General features: G+C 44.0%; 2 protein-coding genes across 5 annotated transcripts in view; both read right to left on the bottom strand.

Annotated features, from left to right (window-relative positions):
• The window catches only part of nvl (nuclear VCP like), a 71,238-nt gene extending 68,521 nt beyond the window's left edge, over positions 1-2,717 (bottom strand). Inside the window, exon 1 of one of the 2 annotated variants that reach the window (XM_087984533.1) lies at positions 2,681-2,717. The gene's annotated coding sequence lies outside the window, so the exon portion shown is untranslated. Of the gene's footprint in view, positions 1-2,548; positions 2,586-2,680 lie in introns of those variants that run through there. The other variant, XM_087984537.1, reaches the window with a different exon arrangement.
• Positions 2,718-9,409: 6,692 nt separating this feature from the next.
• Positions 9,410-22,677, bottom strand: part of LOC122548566 (epoxide hydrolase 1-like) — a 31,958-nt gene continuing 18,690 nt past the window's right edge. For all 3 annotated transcript variants that reach the window (XM_043687395.2, XM_043687396.2, XM_043687393.2), the window contains exons 2-9: positions 21,542-21,729; positions 20,446-20,626; positions 20,037-20,264; positions 15,773-15,902; positions 14,942-15,156; positions 14,517-14,625; positions 10,692-10,817; positions 9,410-9,746 (exon numbers count right to left, since the gene is read on the bottom strand). In XM_043687395.2, the coding sequence (XP_043543330.1) occupies positions 9,542-9,746; positions 10,692-10,817; positions 14,517-14,625; positions 14,942-15,156; positions 15,773-15,902; positions 20,037-20,264; positions 20,446-20,626; positions 21,542-21,721 (1,374 nt within the window). In that variant the 5' untranslated portion in view covers positions 21,722-21,729 and the 3' untranslated portion in view covers positions 9,410-9,541. The remainder of the gene's footprint in view (positions 9,747-10,691; positions 10,818-14,516; positions 14,626-14,941; positions 15,157-15,772; positions 15,903-20,036; positions 20,265-20,445; positions 20,627-21,541; positions 21,730-22,677) is intronic.

Raw genomic sequence — 22,677 nt, forward strand, 5'->3', positions numbered from 1 at the left:
GGTGTTGGAATTGCGATAGGTGGAGGGAGGTCAAGGTGAGGGTGATAGGCCGGAGTGGGGTGGGGGCGGAGAGGTCAGGAAGAAGATTGCAGGTTAGGAAGGCGGTGCTGAGTTCGAGGGATTTGACTGAGACAAGGTGGGGGGAGGGGAAATGAGGTAACTGGAGAAATCGGAGTTCATCCCTTGTGGTTGGAGGGTTCCCAGGCAGAAGATGAGGCGCACTTCCTCCAACCGTCGTGTTGCCATGGTCTGGCGATGGAGGAGTCCAAGGACCTGCATGTCCTTGGTGGAATGGGAGGGGGAGTTGAAGTGTTGGGCTACGGGGTGGTTGGGTTGGTTGGTCCGGGTGTCCCAGAGGTGGTCTCTGAAACGTTCTGCAAGTAGGCGGCCTGTCTCCCCAATATAGAGGAGGCCACATCGGGTGCAGCGGATGCAATAGATGATGTGTGTGGAGGTGCAGGTGAATTTGTGGCGGATATGGAAGTGTCCCTTGGGGCCTTGGAGGGAAGTAAGGGGGGAGGTGTGGGCGCAAGTTTTGCATTTCTTGCGGTTACAACGTATCATCCGCCGTCATTTCCACCACCTCCAAACGGACCCCACCACCAGGGATCTATTTCCCTCCCCACCCCTATCAGCGTTCCGAAAAGACCACTACCTCCGTGACTCCCTCGTCAGGTCCACACCCCCCACCAACCCAACCTCCACTCCCAGCACCTTCCCCTGCAACCGCAAGAAATGCAAAACCGGCCTATCACCCTCACCTTGACCTCCCTCCACCTATTGCAATTCCAACACCCCTCCCCCAAGTCCCTCCTCCCTACCTTTTATCTTAGCCTGCTGGACACACTTTCCTCATTCCTGAAGAAGGGCTTATGCCCGAAACGTTGATTCTCCTGTTCCTTGGATGCTGCCTGACCTGCTGCGCTTTTCCAGCAACACATTTTCAAGCATACTTTATAGCCATGGACTACCCATGTGTTCAAGGAAGTCACAAAGACAGGTCTGCTTCTTATTGGGAAGCTCCCTCCATCATCTATACTAAACATGGTTACTATTCTTCCAGCCAAGGCAAAGCAACCAACATCCTTGTCCTTGATGAAATAGGTACTCCCCATGCTGTAGCTGTAGGAACACTTTTCACTACTACTGTTTCCTGTCCAATTACCAGGGAATGTGATTGGGGTTCTCTGTCAAATGTTCAATCTCACCTGAATTCTGTGTACATTGGAGAAATGCTAAGGCTTTGGAACCACTAAAGCTCAGTCTGAGGGCTACGCATTTCTTAGTACCCTTTCCTCAGAAGGATCTCCAGGAATTATTAGCTATCAAAACTGAAATTACCTTATTTGCAGTCTCACCCTCTTGGGCAATGAGACAGCCATGGCCTTAGCAGAAGTCAAGGCCATGCTCTCAGAATTATGCCTATTTTCCCAACAAAACCCGTACGCCCTCAACTACCTACTCGACAAAGAGGGTTGGGTTTGCACCATAATTAAAGGCAAATGCACGATGGGGGTTATTGACAGCATCAGGAATATTACCAGGCATGTAGATAACATCCACACCTTCGTCAGTCAAATGACAGAAGGCACGAGATGGGGGGATTGGGGGTTTTGGCTCATGATACAACTGGATGATAAATCTGGCCACATATATTGATATTGTTTTATTTTGTCTCTTTGCTGGCATTGCTATTGCAAAATGTATTATTGTTAAGCTAATAACTTCTGTTGACAACATCAGTTCCCCCCAGAAAATGCTTCTTCTCCATCTGAATGAAGACAAGGAGGTGCGATTGCCTACCCCAACTTCTTCCTCGGAGGAGAAGGAAGCATGGCAGTCTCTAGCATCCATTCAATTGGTCTGATCTAATCTATGCCCTCCCATCCTATGGTGTGGTCATGGAATGACTAAGGTGGGGGATGAGGATCTGAAATCTAAATACAGGCTGAAGTAACAAGCTGTTGTCAGGAACAGCCATTTAATACATGCTCTTACTAACATAGGTAGCAATAAAATGACTCCTTAATGCAAATAACATGACAAAATGACTTCTAGGCTGCAAACTGACAATTCTGCTAAAAGCTGCATAAATTGGCTTTTCACCCTGCTAAAGCTGCATAATTGAAAGCTGTGAAATCCTTCCGAACCAGACCAAATTGCAAGTGTTTACTGACCGATCGCAGAACCAAGAGACCCCTGCTGAGGGTTGAGGTCTTCATATGTATTTCACCCATGTTATATCTGCCAGTTGTATATATTCTATGGTTTAAAATAAAATCACAACACCAGGTTATAGTCCAATAGTTTTAATGCTAAGTACTAGCTTTCAGAGCACTGCTCCTTCAATAGGTGGTTGGCAACCTGAAGGAGCATCACTCCGAAAGCTTGTGCTTCCAATTAAACCTGTCGGACTATAACCTGGTGTTGTGTGACTTTTAACTTTGTACACCCCAGTCCAACGCCAGCATCTCCAAATTATATTCTATGGTTATTCAGAATTTCGGCTCAATGCCACAGTCCTATACACTCTACAGAGATATAATACCTGAGCGAAACGGTGAGCTCTTAGATAAATCTATAAGGGTGCACAAAATGTGCTATTCGGCACCGTCCAACATATTGACATAAATAGTAGTGTCCCTGAGGCTCCCTCCCCAGTGTCTCTCTGAGAACGTACCTGAGACGTTCGCTTTTCTTCACGTGAAAGGGGTCCTTCTTGGGGTCCTCACTTGAAGTGACCGCGGCAGCTGCTACGGACAATGCCCGCATGATTTAAGCATTTTTTTTAAATTATCTCCGATTAACGAAGGCGGATGACTGGAGTCAACCAACAGCAAAGTCGTTTCAGGCTTGGGTTTGAATGTTGGATATGTTAACAGGCACATTCCTAGACACATTTTCGGACAATCTGATGAGACTTTTGTCACTGCCGGAAGTGCGTATCAGCGCTCAGAACAGTTTCCGTTGCCTGGCCGTCATTTTGTAAAGGCTTTCCCCATCTTTGTAAAGGTGAGATTTTCCGGTGTGTCGCTTTTGTCTCCCCATTTTAGTAAAGGTGAAGGTTTCCGGATTATCTTTGCTGTGTCGCCATTTTAGTAAAGGTGAGATTTTTCTGGAGTGGCTCTCAGCCTCATCCTGTTTCAATTTCTCCACCTGATCAATTTAACCTTAGTTTAGTCACAGAAAGTAGTCAGAGTTCTGTAATTCACTGAGGTTATGACTGTTTCTCTATGTGGGATGTGGGAAAAATAGTGTTACTTCTGCAATTCCATTTACAAAGTAAATGAATTCACACCAGTGTGTAATTGTTTTAGCCAAGAGCTGAGTCAACAAGAATGGAAACTATGTGGAGGAAATCCATAATTGTTTTTGTATTAGCTAAAATTGTATGCCAGAATGTTTTGTTGTCACGTTCCAATGGTAGATATTACGGGCGAATGGATAAGATGCTGTGCGGGGAGGAAGTTAAGCTAAATATGCCTGTACAAACAGTAGGTATAAACATCTGTTTCCCACTTTTACAGAGACACAGGAACAAACCCCAATTACAAGGGTCATAAGGATCAGTATGGTAGGAGAAGGCACAGATGGAGGGGGTAGATAAAGATGAAGAAAGAATATGTTTAACAATGATCTACAGCGGGATGAGGTCAAATGGCCTTGTGAGGCCAGAAATAAGCATTTTGTCATAGACAAGGCCAGATAAGGCAAGAGATAAACAGGAGTAATGGGTGCCGGTCTTAGGGAAGTGGAAGATGTAAACAGGGGAGGAGCAATGTAAAACAAAAGAAACCAAATTATATAAATGTTGTGTATTAATTGAATTTGGGGTGTGTATGTCTCTGGACATCACACCCTCTTGCAAGTGTAAAATACAGGACACTACTGATTCAGATTTTGTCTCGGACTGCAATTATTGAAGTGTGTGAGCTTTGTTTCTCACACTCTACCCTGACTATCCCTATATTCCTGATGTCTTTAATATCTCCTCTGTGATGTAGTGGTAATGTCATTTATTGGAGCAGTAATCCTGAGCATCACGTTAATGTTCTGGGAACTTGTGTTTGAATAACCTGTGGTAAATGGTGAAATTTGAATTCAGTTAAATCTGGAATTAAAAACAAGATTAATGATGCCATGTAATGACTGCTGTTTAAAAACCTATCTGCTTCACTAATGTGCTTTAGAGAAGGAAATCTGTTGTCCTGACTTGATCTGGCCAGCGATATGGTTAGGATCTGACACCAAACCCACAGCAGTATGATTGACTTAACCATGCAATTTTGGACAAAAGTACTAAACAGGAACAGCAGTTGGCTTTTTGAACATAAGCCCTTCATGTGACAATAGACAATAGGTGCAGGAGTAGGCCATTCAGCCCTTCGAGCCTGCACCGCAATTCAATATGATCATGGCTGATCATTCCTAATCAGTATCCTCTTCCTGCTTTATCTCCATAACCCTTGATTCCACTATCTTTGAGAGCTCTATCCAACTCTTTCTTAAATGAATCCAGAGAATGGGCCTCCACTGCCCTCTGGGGCAGAGCATTCCACACAGCCACCACTCTCTGGGTGAAGAAGTTTCTCCTCATCTCTGTCCAAAATGGTCTACCCCGTATTTTTAAGCTGTGTCCTCTGGTTCGGCACTCACCCATCAGTGGAAACATGTTTCCTGCTGCCAGAGTGTCCAATCCTTTCATAATTTTATATTTCTCAATCAGATCCCCTCTCAGTCTTCTAAACTCAAGGGTATACAAGCCCAGTCGCTTCAGTCTTTCAGTGTAAGGTAATCCCGCCATTCCAGGAATTGACCTCGTGAACCTACGCTGCACTCCCTCAATAGCCAGAATGTCTTTCCTCAAATTTGGAGACCAGAACTGCACACAGTACTCCAGGTGTGGTCTCACCAGGGCCCTGTACAGCTGCAGAAGCATCTCTTTGCTTCTATACTCAATTCCTCTTGTTATGAAGGCCAGCATGCTATTAGCCTTCTTCACTACCTGCTGTACCTGCATGCTTGCCTTCATTGACTGGTGTACAAGAACACCCAGATCTCTTTGTACTGCCCCTTTACCTAAATTGATTCCATTGAGATAGTAATCTGCCTTCCTGTTCTTGCCACCAAAGTGGATAACCATACATTTATCCACATTAAACTGCATCTGCCGTGCATCTGCCCACTCACCTAACTTGTCCAGGTCACCCTGTAATCTCCTAACGTCCTCATCACATTTCACCCTGCCACCCAGCTTTGTATCATCAGCAAATTTGCTAATGTTATTGCTGATACCATCTTCTATATCATTAACATATATTGTAAAAAGCTGCGGTCCCAGCATGGATCCCTGCGGTACCCCACTGGTCACTGCCTGCCATTCTGAAATGGAGCCGTTTATCACTACCTTTTGTTTCCTATCAGCCAACCAATTTTAAATCCAATCTAGTACTTTGCCCCCAATACCATGCGCCCTAATTTTACTCACTAACCTCCCGTGTGGGATTTTATCAAAAGCTTTCTGAAAGTCCAGGTACACTACATGTACTGGATCTCCCTCGTCCATCTTCACAGTGACATCCTCAAAAAATTCAAGAAGATTAGTCAAGCATGATTCCCCCTTCATAAATCCATGCTGACTCTGTCCTATCCTGTTACTTCTATCCAGATGTGCCGTAATTTCATCCTTTATAATAGACTCCAGCATCTTTCCCACCACTGAGGTCAGACTAACTGGTCTATAATTTCCTGCTTTCTCTCTCTCACCTTTCTTAAAAAGTGGTATAACATTAGCCACCCTCCAATCCTCAGGAAACCGACCCCGAATCTATCGAACTCTGGAAAATAATGACCAACGCATCCACGATTTCCCAAGCCACCTCCTTCAGTACCCTGGGATGTAGACCATCAGGCCCCGGAGACTTATCAACCTTCAGACCTAACAGTCTCTCCAACACCAAATCCTGGCAAATATAAATTCCCTTAAGTTCAGGTCCTTCAGCCACTGTTACCTCAGGGAGATTGCTTGTGTCTTCCCCAGTGAACACAGATCTGAAGTACCCATTTAATTCTTCTGCCATTTCTTTGTTCCCCATAATATATTCCCCTGTTTCTGTCTTCAAGGGCCCAATTTTAGTCCTAACCATTTTTTTGCCTTGCACATACTTAAAAAAGCTTTTACTATCCTCCTTTATATTATTGGCCAGTTTACCTTTGTACCTCATTTTTGCTCTGCGTATTTCCTTCTTAGTAATCCTCTGTTGCTCTTTAAAAGCTTCCCAGTCCTCAGTTTTCCCACTTATCTTTGCTATGTTATACATTTTCTCTTTTAACTTTATATGTTTCTTAACTTCCCTCATCAGGCACAGTCGCCCATGCCTCCTCCTGGGATCTTTCTTCTTTTTAGGAATGAACTGATCCTGCAACCTCTGCATTATACACAGAAATATCCGCCATTGTTCCTCCACAGTCATCCCTGCTAAGGTATTGCACCATTGAATTTTGGCCAGCTCCTCCCTCATAGCTCCATAGTTCCCTTTATTCAACAGAAGTGCTGTCACTTCCGACTGTACCCTCTCCCTCTCGAATTGCAGATTGAAGCTTAATGTATTATGGTCACTACTTCCCAATGGCTCCTTCACTTCGAGGTCTCTGACCAATTCTGGTTCGTTACGCAATACCAGATCCAGAATTGCCTTCTCCTTGGTCGGCTCAAGCACCAGCTACTCTAAGAATCCATCTCTGAGGCACTCCACAAAGTCTCTTTCTTGAGGTCCAATACCATCCTGATTCTCCCAGTCTACCTGCATGTTAAAATCCCCCGTAAGAACTGTAGTAACATCTTTGCGACAGGCCAATTTCAGCTCCTGATTCAACTTGCATCCGACATCCAGACTACTGTATGGGGACCTGTAGATGACTCCCATGAGGGTCTTTTTACCCATAGTATTTCGCAGCTCTATCCACACTGACACTACATCCCCTGACTCTAGGTCGCCCCGCGCAAGGGACTGAATATCCTCCCTTACCAACAAGGCCATCCCACCCCCTCTGCCCATCAGTCTGTCCTTACGATAGCACGTGTAGCCTTGAATATTCATTTCCCAGGCCCTGTCCACTTGAAGCCATGTCTCAGTTATCCCCACAATATCGTATCTGCCAATTTCCAAAACAGCCTCAAGCTCATCCATCTTATGTCTAATGCTTTGTGCATTCATGTATAGTATTTTTAATTTGTTACTGCTCTCACCCTTCCCATCAACCCCTATTTCACTCAACTGTACAGCATGATCCCTTTTTGTATTTCTCATTTTCTCCTAGGAGTACAAAAGAACAGTATAGTATTTAAAACTGGAAAAAAACTGCAACACAAAGGGACTTGGGGATACTTGTGCAAGAAACACAAAAAGCTAGCACACATGCATAGTAGGTAATTAAAAAGGCTAATGGAATGTAGTTCCTTATTTGAAGAGGGTTAAAGTATAACAGTAAGCAAAACTCATTGCAACCGTATAAGATTGTAGAAAGGCCACATCTGGAATACTGTGAGCAATTTTGGTCCCCTTAATTAAGATATTGTTTCATTCGAGGCTGTTCAGAGAAGGTTCTCTACAATTACCCTGGTGTGGAGGGATTGTCTTTTAAGCAAAAGTTAATACTGTGCTTTCTGGAGTTTGGAAGAATGAGAGGTGATCTTATTGAAACAAATAGGATTTTTAAGGGGTTTAGAAGGGTAATTGCAGAGAGGTCATGCAGAAAGAATATAAAGAATTAGGTCAGAGATTAAAGACGAAGACCACTAACGTTGTAATCTCTGGATTACTTCCAGTGCCCACATACTACTGAGTATATGAATAAGAAAATAGATGAATGTGTGGCTTAAGGGATGATGCAGAAGGGAGGACTTTAGATTTTTGGATCACTGGGGAAAGTGAGACTTGTACAAGCTAGATGGGTTGTCCTGAACCAGAATGTGTTCAATATCTTCGCTGGGAGGTTTGTTCATGTTATTGGGGAGACTTTGGCAGGGGGTTGGAGCACAGAATGGATGTGAAGTCTGGACAATCCAGCAAGTGGCAGGATAGGAGGATTGGAAAGCTAAATTTTATATATTTAAATGCAAGGAGCCTGCCTGAGAAGGCAGATGAACTTACAGAGCCATGATCAGCATATGAGAATATGATCTTACAATCATTGAGACATGGTTGAAGAAAGGGCAGACTGACAGCTCAACATTCAGTCATGACAGGAGGCTGTAAGAGAGGTGGGAGCATTACGAGCTACCTGACAAAGGAGCAGCACTCCAAAAGCTGGTCCTTCCAAATACACCTGTTGGACTATAACCAAGTGTTGTGTGATTTTTAACTGTGTCCACCCCAGTCCAACACTGGCACCTCCTCATCACAACATTAACTGGGATTATCTTCGTAGATGGCATGGAATTTTTAAAGTGTTTCCGGAAGAGGTTTTGTTGCCAGTTCATAGATAGTCCCAGTAGAGATGGGAACGAGTGCTAGACCTAATCGAAGGGAATGAAACTGGTCAAGTGGGACAGTGACCATAACTCTATAACAATGTTATTATGAAAAGGGATAAAGATATTCCACAAATTAAATGTCTAAATTGGGGGAAGAATAATGTCAATGTAATGAGACCGGACTGGTAAAGATGGACTGGGAGCACCTACTTGCAGGTATATTTACATTTGGAAAGTGGGTGTCTTTAAAAAGTAGTAAAGTGAGCATTGCGGGATTGTGTATTCCTCTAAGAATGTAGCCAAGGACAGCAAATTCTGGGAACGCTGGATTTCAAGGGATATCGGGAGTTTGATTAAGAAAAAGAAGGAAGCATATGTCAGGTACATACCAGGTAGTCATCAGCCATGTTACTCAGTACGGCTCCTCTGGTGATTTTCCAGAGTTCTTCCCTCCCTTCCATTTCCTGACTTATTGCTGCTTTTGGGATGTTACTTGTAACCTCAATAGTGAAGGCTATTGCAAAATACATGTTCAGTTCATCTGTCATTTCCTTCTTTTCCATTATTAATTCTTCAGTCTATCAAAAAGACCAACACTATTCTCCTTTAAATATTTAAGAAACATCTCTTACTTTTTTTCTAATATTTTTGGCTAACCTTCTCTCGTACCTTAACTTCTTTTCTTTTTATTAATCTTTTGGTCATTCTTTGCTGTTTTAATATTCTGTCCAATTTTATGGTGTACCACACAGATAGCTCTCTGTGGTGATTATGCTTTTGGTACAGTAGAGCTTATTTTTCCGCCCTCTCCTCTCACAATCATAACATCAGGAATATTTTTTTTTTAATTTGTTATTGAATCAAGAAATAGAATCTCTCAATTGAAACAGATTCCAGATTCATTAATTGAACAGAATGTGATAAATTCTCCAATAACACTGATTCAATTTTTATTAGCTTGCAAATATCCCAGACATTACCAACATTACTTATCAGACAGAGCTTGGAATCTGAAGAGCTATCGTATGGGAACTAGATTCTCAAACACCCAAGGAACTGGAAGTCTCAGCCATTCTTTTTCACAGTTTGCACAAAATTCCAGAGATCCTCAGCCAATAGATGCGGCTCCTCAAAGGCTGCAAAGTGTCCCCCACGGGACATGTACGAGAAGGTCACAATCTTCTTGTATTTCTGCCTGGCCCAGACCAATGGGACATGCACCAACTCATTGGGAAATGCAGCCAATCCAGTGGGAACATAAACTCCAATCCTGGAAGAGGGAAAGGGAAAAGACAAGAGTAAGACAATCAGCTTTCCATTTGATCCTGGCCTCATCGCAGCCACAGGGACAGGGAGACAAGCTGAAAGAAACCAACAACAACTCCCTTTTAAATAGCACCTTGAACATCCCAATGCATCTCAAAGGAGCAACGTTGCAGAGAATTTGACAGTGAGCATCACAGGAGGAAATCACAGCAGCTGACCAAACCTTGTCCAAGAGAGAGCGGTCTTAAGGACATTTTAGAGAAAGAACATTGTGTAAAGAGATGCATCGAGTTATTGACAAAATTACAGCAGCCTCTACACTATCCCATCAAACACTCCCAGGACAGTGTCAACAAGGGGTGAGATACAGAGTAAAGCTCCTTCTACACTATCCCATCAAACACTCCCAGGACAGTGTCAGTAAGGAGTGAGATACAGAGTAAAGCTCCCTCTACACTATCCCAGCAAACACTCCCAGGACAGGTACAACATGGAGTGCGATACAGAGTAAAGCCTCCTCTGTACTATCCCATCAAATATTCCCAGGATAGTGTCAGCAAGGGGTGATATACAGACTAAAGCTTCCTCCACATTATCCCATCAAACATTCCCAGGACAGGTGCAGCATGGGGTGAGATACACGGTAAAACTCCCTGCGCTCTATCCTATCAAACACTCCCAGGACAATGTCAGCAAGGGGTGAGATATAGAGTAAAGCTCCCTCCACGCTATGCCAAACTCCCGAAATGCACCAGTAAAACATAGTGCTTTGCCAGATCTCCAGGTGTTTCCTGCTTTTCAGCAGATATGTTTCCCTGAATCTTCAATGATTGGTCACTGTATGAAATGGTGTGTTGGCTGCAAGGTTGTCATTAGCCTATTACTTTATGATCCTGCAGCAGTGATGGTGTCATACAGTTATGTCCAGGTAGCTGGTCTCAACACTCACTTGGCATCAATCCGATTCCTGAAGTTAATTCCTAGGTTCTCTTTATACAGGCGCATGGAGGAGGTAATGGAGCCTGACACCCAGTAGATCATCACATTGGTCAGAAGTTCATCCAGGGAGAATTTCCTACAATTGGGATGGGTGAGGAGTGAAAGATCCAAAAGACAAAAATAAAAGTTAATACATACCAATGGACTTTCCCTACCAAACACTCTGAGAGATCATTACTGGGGAAAATTACACTTTTCTGAGTTGAATTCCATTTACCATTACTCTCCCCACATAACCAGTCCATTGATATCCCCCATTTACCATCTGAACAACGTTTGTATTAACTTCCTGAGCATACTCCTCCATTTCAATCTAAGTCATTAATGTTCACCACAAACAGCAAAGAACCAGCACTGGGCCCTGCAGAACCTCCTGGAAGCAAACTGTCAATTACAGAAACATCCCTCTACCCTCACCCTCTGCTTTCTGTCTCTCAGCCAACTTTGGATCAGTGTGCCACTTTCCCTTGGATCCCTTGGACTCTTACTTTCTTGACCAGGCTGCTGTAAGGGACCTTGTCAAAAGCCCTGCTAAAGTCCTTGTAGACCACATCATGGCAGGACAGAATTGATTAGCTAAAGGGCCTCCTCCATACGAGAACAAAGAACAAAGAGAATTTACAGCCCAGGAACAGGCCCTTTGGCACTCCAAGCCTGAGCCGATCCAAATCTACTGTCTAAACATGTCGCCCAATTCCTAAGCATCTGTATTCCTCTGCTCCCCACCTACTCATGCATCTTTCCAGGTGCTTCTTAAATGAATCTACCATGCCTGCCTCTACCACCTCTGCTGGTAACGTGTTCTAGACATCCACCACCCTCTGTGTGAAGTACTTGCCACGTGTATCTCTCTTAAACTTTTAACCTTTCATCTTGAAAGCATGACCTCACGTTATTGAATCCTTCACCCTGGGGAAAAGCTTATCTCTATCTACTCACTCTATACCCTTCATGATTTTGTAAACTTCAATCAGGTCCTCCCTCAATCTCCTTTTTTAAAATGAAAACAAACCTAACCTACTCAACCTCTCTTCATAGCTAGCACCTTCCATATCAGGCAACATCCTTGTAAACCTTCTCTGCACCCTCTCCAAAGCATCCACATCCTTTTGGTAATGTAGCGACCAGAACTGTACACAGTATTCTAAATGCAGCCGAATCAATGTCTTGTACAACTTTAACGTGACCTGCCAGCTCTTATACTTAATACCCCGTCCAATGAAGGCAAGCATACCATATGCCTTCTTGAGCACTCTATCCATCTGTGCAGCCACTTTCAGGGTGCAATGGACCTGCACTCCCAGATCTCTCTGCTCATCAACTTTTCCCAAAGCTCTTCCTTTTCCAGTATAATTCACTCTATAATTAGACTTCCTAAATGCATCACCTCACATTTGTCTGGATTGAACTCCATCTGCCACTTTTCCGCCCAACTCTCCAGTCTAACTATATACTCCTCTATTCTTTGACAGTCCCGTATGTTTTCTGCTACTCCACCAATCTTCGTGTCATCTGCAAACTTGCTGATCATACAAACAGTGCCTTTTTCTAGATCATTTATGTATATCACAAACAACAGTGGCCCCAGCACTGATCCCTGTGGAATACCACTGGTCACCTTTCTCCATTTTGAGAAACTCCCTTCAACTACTACTCTCTGTCTCCTGTTGGTCAACCAGTTCTTTATCCACCTAGCTAGAATCCCGTGGGAAACCTTATCAAACGCCTTCCTAAAGTTCATGTATATGACATCAACAGTCCTTCCTTCATCTATCAACTTGGTCACTTCCTCAAAGCACTCTATTAAGTTGGTAAGGCACAATCTCCCCCCGCACAAAACCATGTTGTCTATCACTGATAAACCCATTCTTTTTTAAATATAAATAGATCCTATCCTCAGTACCTTCTCCAGCAACTTTCCCACTACCGAGGTCAGGCTCACTGGTCTGCAGTTACCCGGAATATCCCTACTACCCTTCTTGTACAGGGGGACAACATGAGCAACCTTCCAGTCCTCCAACACCTCACCTGTATTTAAGGATGCCACAAAGATATCTGTCAGGGCCCCAACTATTTCCTCTCTCACCTCCCTCAGCAACCTGGGATAGATCCCATCCGGTCCTGGGGATTTGTCCAACTTAATAACCCCCAACCCAACCAACACATCTTCCCTACTTATGTCAGCGTGATCCAAATTAATCAAACTTCTATCTCTAATCTCAACATTCATCATGTCCCTCTCCTCAGTGAATACTGATCCAAAGTAATCATTCAGAATCTCACCATTCTCTCCAGTTTGACACACAGCCTTCCTTCATTATCCTTTAGTGGACCAATCCTTTCTCTAGTTACCCTTTTGCTTCTTATAAAAGAATAAAATGCTTTGGGATTCTCCTTAATTCTGCTTGCTAAACGTTCCCTCAAGAAATCCATTCTGACAGATCTGGTGATGGCCAGGGCTGCTGTTTCCCTCTGACCCTGTCATTCACCCTCTGTGTGGCTATTCAGATTAGACCCCTCTGACAGTATCCAACAACACCATGTCTTGCCATCGTTTGAGGTTTTGGGTCATGACAGGACACCTGTTTCCTGCTTTCTGTCTGCCTACAATTTAACTAAAGGAGCTAGATTCACTGTTTTCCAAACTAATGGAACCTCCTCATATCTATGGAATTTTGGGAAATTCAAACCAAAGCATGAACTATCTCACTGGGCACTTCTTTTAAGACCCTGGTATAAGGTTGATCAAGATTGGGCAGTTATCAGCCCACAGCTCCATGTTACTCCTCTGGTGGTTTTCCATAATTCCTCCCTCCCTTCCATTTCCTGATTTTATCGCTGATTCTGAGATGTTACTTGTATCCTCAATAGTGAAGCAAAATACCTTTTCAATTCATCTGTCATTTCCTTCTTTCCCATCATTAATTCTCCAATCTTTCATAAAAATCCTAAAAGCGTTTTCCACCTGCTTTTTATTTTTTGGCTATCTTTCTCTTGTACTCTAATCGTTCCTTTTAATTAAGAGAAAACATTCTGGATCTTAATGAGTCCACACCCTCTCTGTAGCTGCCTGGTTCACAACTCACCTGCAATATAGACTCACACACCCTCTCTCACTCACACTCTCTCTCTTACACACACACTCCCATCCACTCTAGGAATTAATTGCATACAACTACAGAAGGACACCATTTTTTTCACTGCTTCACCTGTAACACAGTATCTCTGTGTATCTAATCCTGAGTCTCAATCATCGCTTGTAACAATGTGTTCCAATTCTCCAACATCACTCAAGCAAAGACAGTTCTCCTCACTCAGAAATCAAGTAGGAGAGACGGCTGTGTATGAAATGAGCAGGATTAACAGAAGTTCAGTTCATGTTCAATATTGAAGGTAAGTAAATTGCAGTGTTTTGCAAGTCAAGAGTGCTTTAGCTCTTTTAACATTGACACCTCCCTTAACCTTCATGACTTCCCAATCTCTCGCCATCACCTTGGTGTGCTACAAATGAAATGACTTGAGAAGTTAGCTGTGAAGATTGTCCCTCCCTTGTTACTTGGTCCTGGCTGTTGAGAGCTGGGATCTTGCTGCTCTGTGTGACTCAATACCACACCAACAGAGCAAACGGCCACTGGGGAGGTCAGTGCTGTGTCAGTCAGGTATTCTGTTAGTTATCACTTACCATTGTTAGTGTAAATATGTAGATTTGAGAACACTGCCTGACCAAGAACCTGTGGAGGGAGAAATAAGAGCTGAGAAGGTTTGAACATCCCACCTCGTCAGTCCTCCATCTTCAAGTTCCCGGAAATCCTTGTTGGTCCATGTTGAAAATTTCTCCAGTATATAAGCAGCCAAGCCCACAGGGGAGTCATTCAGAGCACAACCTGGTAAATGTCAACACTGAGAGGTTTACATTGGCAAATCTCCTGAGAATCTGTTATCCTAGATAAATAACTGCTGAATCCTTCAATTATAATACAATCTGTAACTTGCTCCCGGGTATCAGCTTTCCTGGATATAACTTCGGAAATCCTTAATTAGCTTCCAGTCTGTAACTCAATTCCAGATCCTACATCTATTATTCTAGATGTTAAAAACTCTGAACCTCTTGATTAGACTCCTGTCTGTTACTCACTCCTGGCCCACTCGATTCGATGCTGCCTGAGTAATCCTTGGGTCCTGTCAGTTTTGGACACCTACCTGGGGAGTCAGGTTTTGTGCCCTGAATGTGCATGTAGCCAGATTCCTTCAGCAGATCATAGACAGTCTTTTCAACAAACGGGTACATCCGCTCAATGTCAGTCTGGGTGAATCCAACCAGGGATGGAGCATACTGCCCAAGTAAGAGGGAGGGAAGTGTCTTCAGTCCCATCCTGGAAATGGGGAAGAAATTCAAGTGGATTCCTTTCACATTCCTGTAGTGAGAGGGAGCAAATAGATTGGTAAGGACAGCAACAGGAGGACCATCCACTGCAGGAGAATCTTAATCCATTGGGGAGGGGTTGGGGAGGAACCTCTACCCACTGGGGGACCTTCTACTCATCCCAGGAGCACCCTGTAACTACGCAGTCTACCCTACTGTACCCATGGCTGTAGCAATACTCCATTACACCTAAAGTAGAGCAGCAAGACAGAGCTCAAAAGTGACCCTTCTTCACCACTCTCCACTCATTCACCACCTTCCCTCCCTCCCTCCCAACCTTCCCCAACTCCCACCTTACACTTTCCCTTCCTCCATCTGCTTCCCATCCTCTTCTGCCCCCCAATTCCCACATCCAACCCTTTTCCCTCGTAGTCATACTCTCTCCAATGCCCATGAGACCTTCCCCCAGCTCACCCTATATTCTCCTCCCAAACACTCATTCCCAGCTATCCCCCACCCTGAATCTTCTCCTCCTCCCATTTCTTTGTGCACATTCCTCTCCCACCACAAACCCGATTCCCCCCATCTTGCCCACCACAGCTCAGCCACTTCCTCCGCCCACTAAGTAGGAGATGAGATATGTCTTTTCCGTTAACTGGGACACTTACTCTGGCTTCATTTGGGCCATGTTAGTGGCAATCAGAGACCCCCAGTCTCCTCCCTGCACATAGAACCGATCAAACCCCAGGCGCCGCATTAACTTGCAAAACACACGAGCTGCAGCGATGCTGTTAAAACCTGGAAAGAGCAAATATGTCGAGAATTAACATCCCTCCAATCCTGCCAAAGTCAGTGCTGTTTCAGAAATGCTAACACATTCAACTCCAACTCACTGCATTCAACTCAGCATTCCATCCAAACCAAAGCACCCAACTGTTTTTATTCCTACATGGGATAGGGGCATTGCTGGTAAGGATGTTTTTTTTTAATTGCACATCCCTAATTTTCTTTCAACTGTTTAGCTTTCTAAGCCATTTCAGTGGACAGATACAGTCATTTTACTGTAGATCCAGAATCACAATTATCCAGACTGGGTAAGGATGGCAGATTTCCTTCCCTGAAGCACATTGCTGGGTGAGTTGTTATGACAATGGTTGCCATTAAACTAGCAGACTGCCATGATTCAAGAACAGAACTCACTGTCACCTTCCCCAAGGGAAACTAGGGATGGACATTCCTGATGAAGGGCTTTTGCCCGAAACATCGATTTTCCTGCTCCTCAGATGCTGCCTGACTTGCTGTGGTTTTCCAGCACCACTCTAATCTAGACATGGACAAGAAATGCTGGCATCCAATGAATAATTAAAAGTAGTCAGAAAGAAATCCTAAGAATTAGAAGCATGTTAAATTCTGGACTCAGCACTCCGAAGCCTTAGGGGGTTCAGAAAATGAAAAGGTTTTGTAATGAGGAAAGTTGTAGTTTGATTACAACATGTACAACCTTGTGGTGTCATAACAAGCTGTGTGTGTGGAGAGAAAACCTAGAACTAGGAATCACTGTTTGAAAATAAGGGATCACCCACTTAAGACTAAGATGAGATGAAATCTTCTCTCTAAGGGTGGTGAGGGCTAGCCCTAAGTTGTACACATATTATCAATTTAGTTTCTGTTCTAACACTGCAGAGTTATATTTAATGTTGTTTGTTTGAAACTTGTTGATTGAGTCTTGATGATTTATTTTCTTGGTAAGTCTCCTGGATCTCATGTTCTGTCTAATTTTTGAAAAAAAAAACCTACTGGTGCCTACTAGCTAAACTACTGGCCAAATTGGAACAGAAATTTGGCAGCTTCAGCTGGGATCTTAATACAGTAAATTTTTCATCAAGAAAAGAAGGAGACAGAAAACATGAGATGCTACAGGCCAGTCTAGAATCTGTTATAGGGAATCAACACGATCCATTATTAAGGAGGTAAAAGCGGGACATTTTGTAATTCAGAGTCAACATGGCTTTGTGAAAGGGAAACTGTACTTGACAGATTTATTAGAGATCTTTAAGCATATAACAAGCAGGGTGAATCAAAGGAAGCAAGTAGATCCGTGCTTCCCAAACCTTTTGCCAATGTGTCTTCATTTTAATGCTGTGAACTTTGTGAGATCCCAAAAAGAAGATTTGGGAAGAGAGAGCTGTTGATTGTGACAAGGATGATTTAAGTTGAGTCAGGTGTGGGAGATGTTCAACAGCACACCTACTTACAGTCATAAAGTCAGAGAGATCTACAGGCAGAAACGGACCACGTGATCCAACTCCTCTGCGCTGCCCAGATATCCTACATTAATGTAGTCCCATTTACCAGCATTTGGCTCATATGCCTCTAAACCTTTCCTGTTCATGTACCCATCCAGATGTTTTTTAAATGTAGTAACTTTACCAGCCTCCACCACTTCCTCTGGTAGCTCATTCCATACATGCACCAGCCTCTGCATGAAAAAGTTACCCCTGAAATCCCTTTTAAATCTTTCCCCTCTCACCTTAAACCTATGCCCCCTTGTTTTGGACTCCCCCATCCCAGGGAAAAGACCTTGGCTATTTACGCTACCCATACTCCTCATGACTTTATAGACATTATAAGGTCACCCCTCAGCCTCCAATGCTCCAGGGAAAACAGCCCCAGCCTATTCAGCCTCTCCCTATAGCTCAAACCCTCCAACCCTGGCAACATCCTTGTAAATCTTTTCTGAACCCTTCTATGTTTCACAACATCTTTCCTATTGCAGTGGGATCAGAACTGAGTGCAGTATTCCAAAAATAACCTCATCATGTCCTGCATAGCCACAACATGATGTTCTAACTCCTTTAATCAATACACTGACCAATGAAGGCAAGCATACCAAATGCCATCTTCATTAACCTGTCTACTGCGACTCCACTTTCAAGGAGCTATGAATCTGCACTCCAAGGTCTCTTTGTTCAGCAACACTCCTTAGACCTTACCATTAAGTGTATTAGTCCTATCCTGGTTTGCCTGCCAAAATGCAGCACCTCACATTTATCTAAATTAAAATTCTTCACAGCCTTTCTCTTACTGCAGGAACCTGCCTCAAGGGTTCATTAGACCATGGTTAACGTAAGGATAAAAAGTGAGGAATTAAAGGAGCCTTTCAGCTGTTAGTATTCGTTCCATGATCCATGGCAGCTATCGCTACCTCAGGCTTTACAACCGCAAACATCTAGTCACATGACCCCACTGCAATTGAAGCTCACTGTTTGAAAAGCACTGCAGTAAATGTTGTGTATTTGGATTTCCAAAAGGTATTTGATAAATTATATACAACAGGTTACTGCTCAAGAATTCAGTGTGACATATTCACATGAAGAATGGTCTCTCTCTGTTATATAAGACACTGCTTCTCAACTGTCCTCCCACACTGGACAAACTCACAATCTCCCAGACTATACTCCTGCTGCCACATTTTTATACACTTAACCTCTCCATGACTTATTATGAGTATTCTGCTGACAACTCATATTCTTACCCCATCTTCGTATCATCAGCAAATTTGGCCGACAATACAGTCTGTCCCTTCATTCAAGTCAGGAATATAAGGGTGGGATGAGTTAGAAAAAAGGTCAGTGGACTCAAAATGTTAACTCTGTTTTCTTTTCGCAGATGCTGCCAGAACTGCAGAGTTTCTCCAGCTAGTTCTGTTTTTGTTTGGAGTGAGTTGGATTGGATCAAATCAGATTGATTGGTTTGTTTGGCTGAAGTGGATGTATTTGGCTGGAATGGCCTGGTTTGCCTCGTTTGGATGAGTTTAGCTGCGTTGGGTAGTTTGGTTGGTTTAGGTGAGTTTGGTTAGTTTAGGTGAGTTTGCAAGAGTTTGGCCGGTTTAGCTAGTTTCAAGAGTGTGGTGCTGGAAAAGTACAGCAGATCAGGCAGCATCCAAGGAGCAGGCGAATCAACATTTCAGGCATAGGCCTTTCGTCAGAAATTAGGCTTGTGGGCCGCGGGTGGGGGAGGGTCTGTGAGATAAATGGGAGGGAGGAGGGGCTGGGGGGGTGGGGGGGAGCTAGCTGAGAATGCAATAAGTAGATAAAGGTGGGGAAGAAGGTGAAAGGTCGGAGAGGAAGCTGGAGCGGATAGCTGGGAGAGATGATGGACAGGTCAAGAGGGCGGTGCCAAGTTGAAGGCTTGGGTCTGAGATAAGGTGGAGGGAGGGCAAATGAGGAAACTGGTGAAATCCACCTTAATCCTGTATGGTTGCAGGTTCTCAAGTCAGAATATGAGGCGTTCTCCCTCCAGACGTTGGACGATTAGGCGATGGAGGATGCCCAGGACCTGCACGGTCTTGGCAAGTTGGAGAGAGAGTTGAAGTGTTTAGCCATGGGGCGATGTGGTTGGTTGGTGCGGATGTCCCAGAGATGTTCTCTGAAATGATCCGCAAGTTGGCATCCTGTATCCCCAATATAGAGGAAACCACATCAGATGCAACGGATACAGTAGATGACATTAGTGGAGGTACAGATCCTTCCACATCTAATAGAAAGTTACCTGTACCACACTCTCGATTCTGATCTCCAGCAACTGCAGTCCTTACTTCCTCCTGTTTTAGGCAGTTTGGTTGGTTTGGGTGAGTTTAGCTGGTTTGGATAGTTTGGCGAGTTATAGGTGAGTTTGGTTATTTAGGGTACTGCCCTGAAATCCATTACACACTGTACCAATGAGGAGACTGTGGGTTTCTTGAGCAGGAAATATTCAGATCTTCTTGGTGAAAATGACCAGGAGCTCCTAAATCTGATTGGCGGCCCGTGGTGAGTGGGGTCCTGCAGGGGCCTTAGTGTTTTACAATTCCCATCAATGACTTTAGTGAGAGAAGCAGTTAGGTCCCACGACATCTTACTGGCCAGAAAGCAGACCCAGAAGGAGACTCACCTTTCTTGCATGGAGCCTCTGAGAAGCCGTAACCTGGGATGGATGGACAGATGACTTCAAAGGTTTCCTGCTGACTCCGACCATGATTGGCTGGATTAATCAGCTGAGGGATGATCTTGTAGAACTCATAGAAAGACCCTGGCCAGCCGTGGATCATCATCAGTGGAATGGCAGTCTGACCTTGAGGCAGGTGAGGGGGCTTCACGTGGACAAAGTGGATATCAATTCCTGGGAAAGGGAGGTTAAAGGTCAATACACACTGCTTCCTGTTTGTTATTATTATGGGATTTGATTAGTTTTTTAAAACAAGACACAATCAGTGAAGCTGACCTCTCAGCAAACCCTCCCCCATAACCAGGAATTGCCCACCACAATTCCTGCACCACCACAGCATGTGGCTAGAATGCACCTTCAATCCTGGTTCTGAAATGTGGGAACTGGTTTAGGAATTCCAGCTGTTTCTTCCAGTTGTAGTCCTTCCTCCAATAAGACACGACCTTCCTCAGGTAGCTGGAATTAAAACCGTAGTGAAACCTACTGTCCTCTAATGGTGGCGTGAAGCGAGTATGGTCCAGGCGATAGTGCAGGTCCTGAAAAATACCAACATTCAACAGTGAGACATCCCATCCAACACAGGCACGTCACGTGGGCGGCACGGTGGCACAGTGGTTAGCACTGCTGCCTCACAGCGCCAGAGACCCGGGTTCAATTCCCACCTCAGGCATCTGTCTGTGTGGAGTTTGCACATTCTCCCGTGTCTGCGTGGGTTTCCTCCGGGTGCTCCGGTTTCCTCCCACAGTCCAAAAATGTGCAGGTTAGGTGAATTGGCCATGCTAAATTGCCCATAGTCTTAGGTGAAGGGGTAAATGTAGGGGAATGGGTCTGGGTGCGTTGCTCTTCGGAGGGTCGGTGTGGACTTGTTGGGCCGAAGGGCCTGTTTCCACACTGTAAGTAATCTAATCTAAATTTACATAAGCACTACCTACCACATCAACTTTCAGCACCGAAAATCAGTCTATGGTCAACTCATTTGAAATCCAAGCTAAATGCTGATACGCGAGAAAGATGACCAGACTCACACCTATGTTCCCAGCCTTATTAGGAGCATTAATACAAATGTGGTCGTCGCCCTATTACCATTACTTTTTACTGAAGCCTATCATCAGCAATATTGTCTACATGTAGCACTATTACCAGTTCTGTCACTTGTTCTAGAGGGATTCATTCTCAGTTGTTAGCCATTTTGTTGCTCGCTCAATTATGAGATACTGTTTGGTAACTATTTCTTTTTCTGGTCTGAAGCTGGCTCTATTATAAACTCAATGAACAGTTCAATTGCTGGATCCATCAGTGATTCTAATACTTGTCAGCAACCGATTTTATTACTTGCCAGTTACTGGTTTAATAACTGTTCCTTTTACCAGTTTTATCACTGATCTGTTGTCAGTCTGTGCTGGTTCTGTTACCAATTTCTAAGCTCCTGTTGCTCATTGGTCAATGATTACCTGGATCATCTCCTCAGATGTTTCGATGGTGAATGGGCGGATAGTTTCATCATCCTGGATATCCTGTCGCTCTCCAGCTCCCCACCAGCCATCTCCTTCTGGGATAGTCTTGGAATTCTCATGGAAAAAGAAATAATACAGGAGAATTCCAACTGCAACAGTGAAAATGAGGAGGAGCATGATGGAATCTGAAAGAAACATAAATTAATAAGTGAACACACACTTTGAATTTTATTTTACACACCAGCTCAGAAATTCTTTCAGGATTGTCAATACGCAATGAGAATTATTTTCCATTCAGTCTGAGGGAAAGAAGAGTTGGTCCAGGGCGAACATTTCAAACTTAAATACAGACAATGATGAGAGCAGGCAAACTGCACTTGGGAACTGCCAGATTAGGTTATGGCATAGGTAAATAGAGATACATTTAAGGGATGTCCCAAACAAAAGGAAAAATCCAAGTGGAGGACCCGCCATCCAAGATTAACGCAAAATGTTAAAGATAGTATCAGACTTAAAGAAAAAGCATATAACTGCACAATGATAGGTGACAGGTCAGAAGAAAAGTTAACAAAAGATGAATCAGGATGAAGAAAACGGGTTTTTGAGGATGTGGGCGTAGCTGGCTAAGCCAGCATTTATTGTCCATCTCTAATTACCCAGAGGGCAGTTAAAAATCTACCACATTGCTGAAGTCCAGACAGATTAGGATGGCAGTTTCCTTTCCTAAAGGACATTAGTGACCCAGATGGCTTTTTCTGACAAAAGACAACTGTTTCATGGTCATCATGAGACTTCCAGCTTTACCGCCCCATGGCCCAACATTTCAACTCCCCCTCCCACTCTGCCGAGGACATGGAGGTCCTGGGCCTCCTTCACCGCCGCTCCCTCACCACCAGATGCCTGGAGGAAGAATGCCTCATCTTCTGCCTCGGAACACTTCAACCCCAGGGCATCAATGTGGACTTCAACAGTTTCCTCATTTCCCCTTCCCCCACCTCACCCTAGTTCCAAACTTCCAGCTCAGCACTGTCCCCATGACTTGTCCAGACCTGTCCTACCTGCCTATCTCCTTTTCCACCTATCCAGTCCACCCTCTCCTCCCTGACCTATCACCTTCATCCCCTCCCCTACTC

Source organism: Chiloscyllium plagiosum, unplaced genomic scaffold (genome assembly GCF_037043375.1).
Source record: "Chiloscyllium plagiosum isolate Xiang-an unplaced genomic scaffold, Cpla_swu_hap1 HiC_scaffold_3, whole genome shotgun sequence".
Classification (NCBI taxonomy): domain Eukaryota; kingdom Metazoa; phylum Chordata; class Chondrichthyes; order Orectolobiformes; family Hemiscylliidae; genus Chiloscyllium; species Chiloscyllium plagiosum.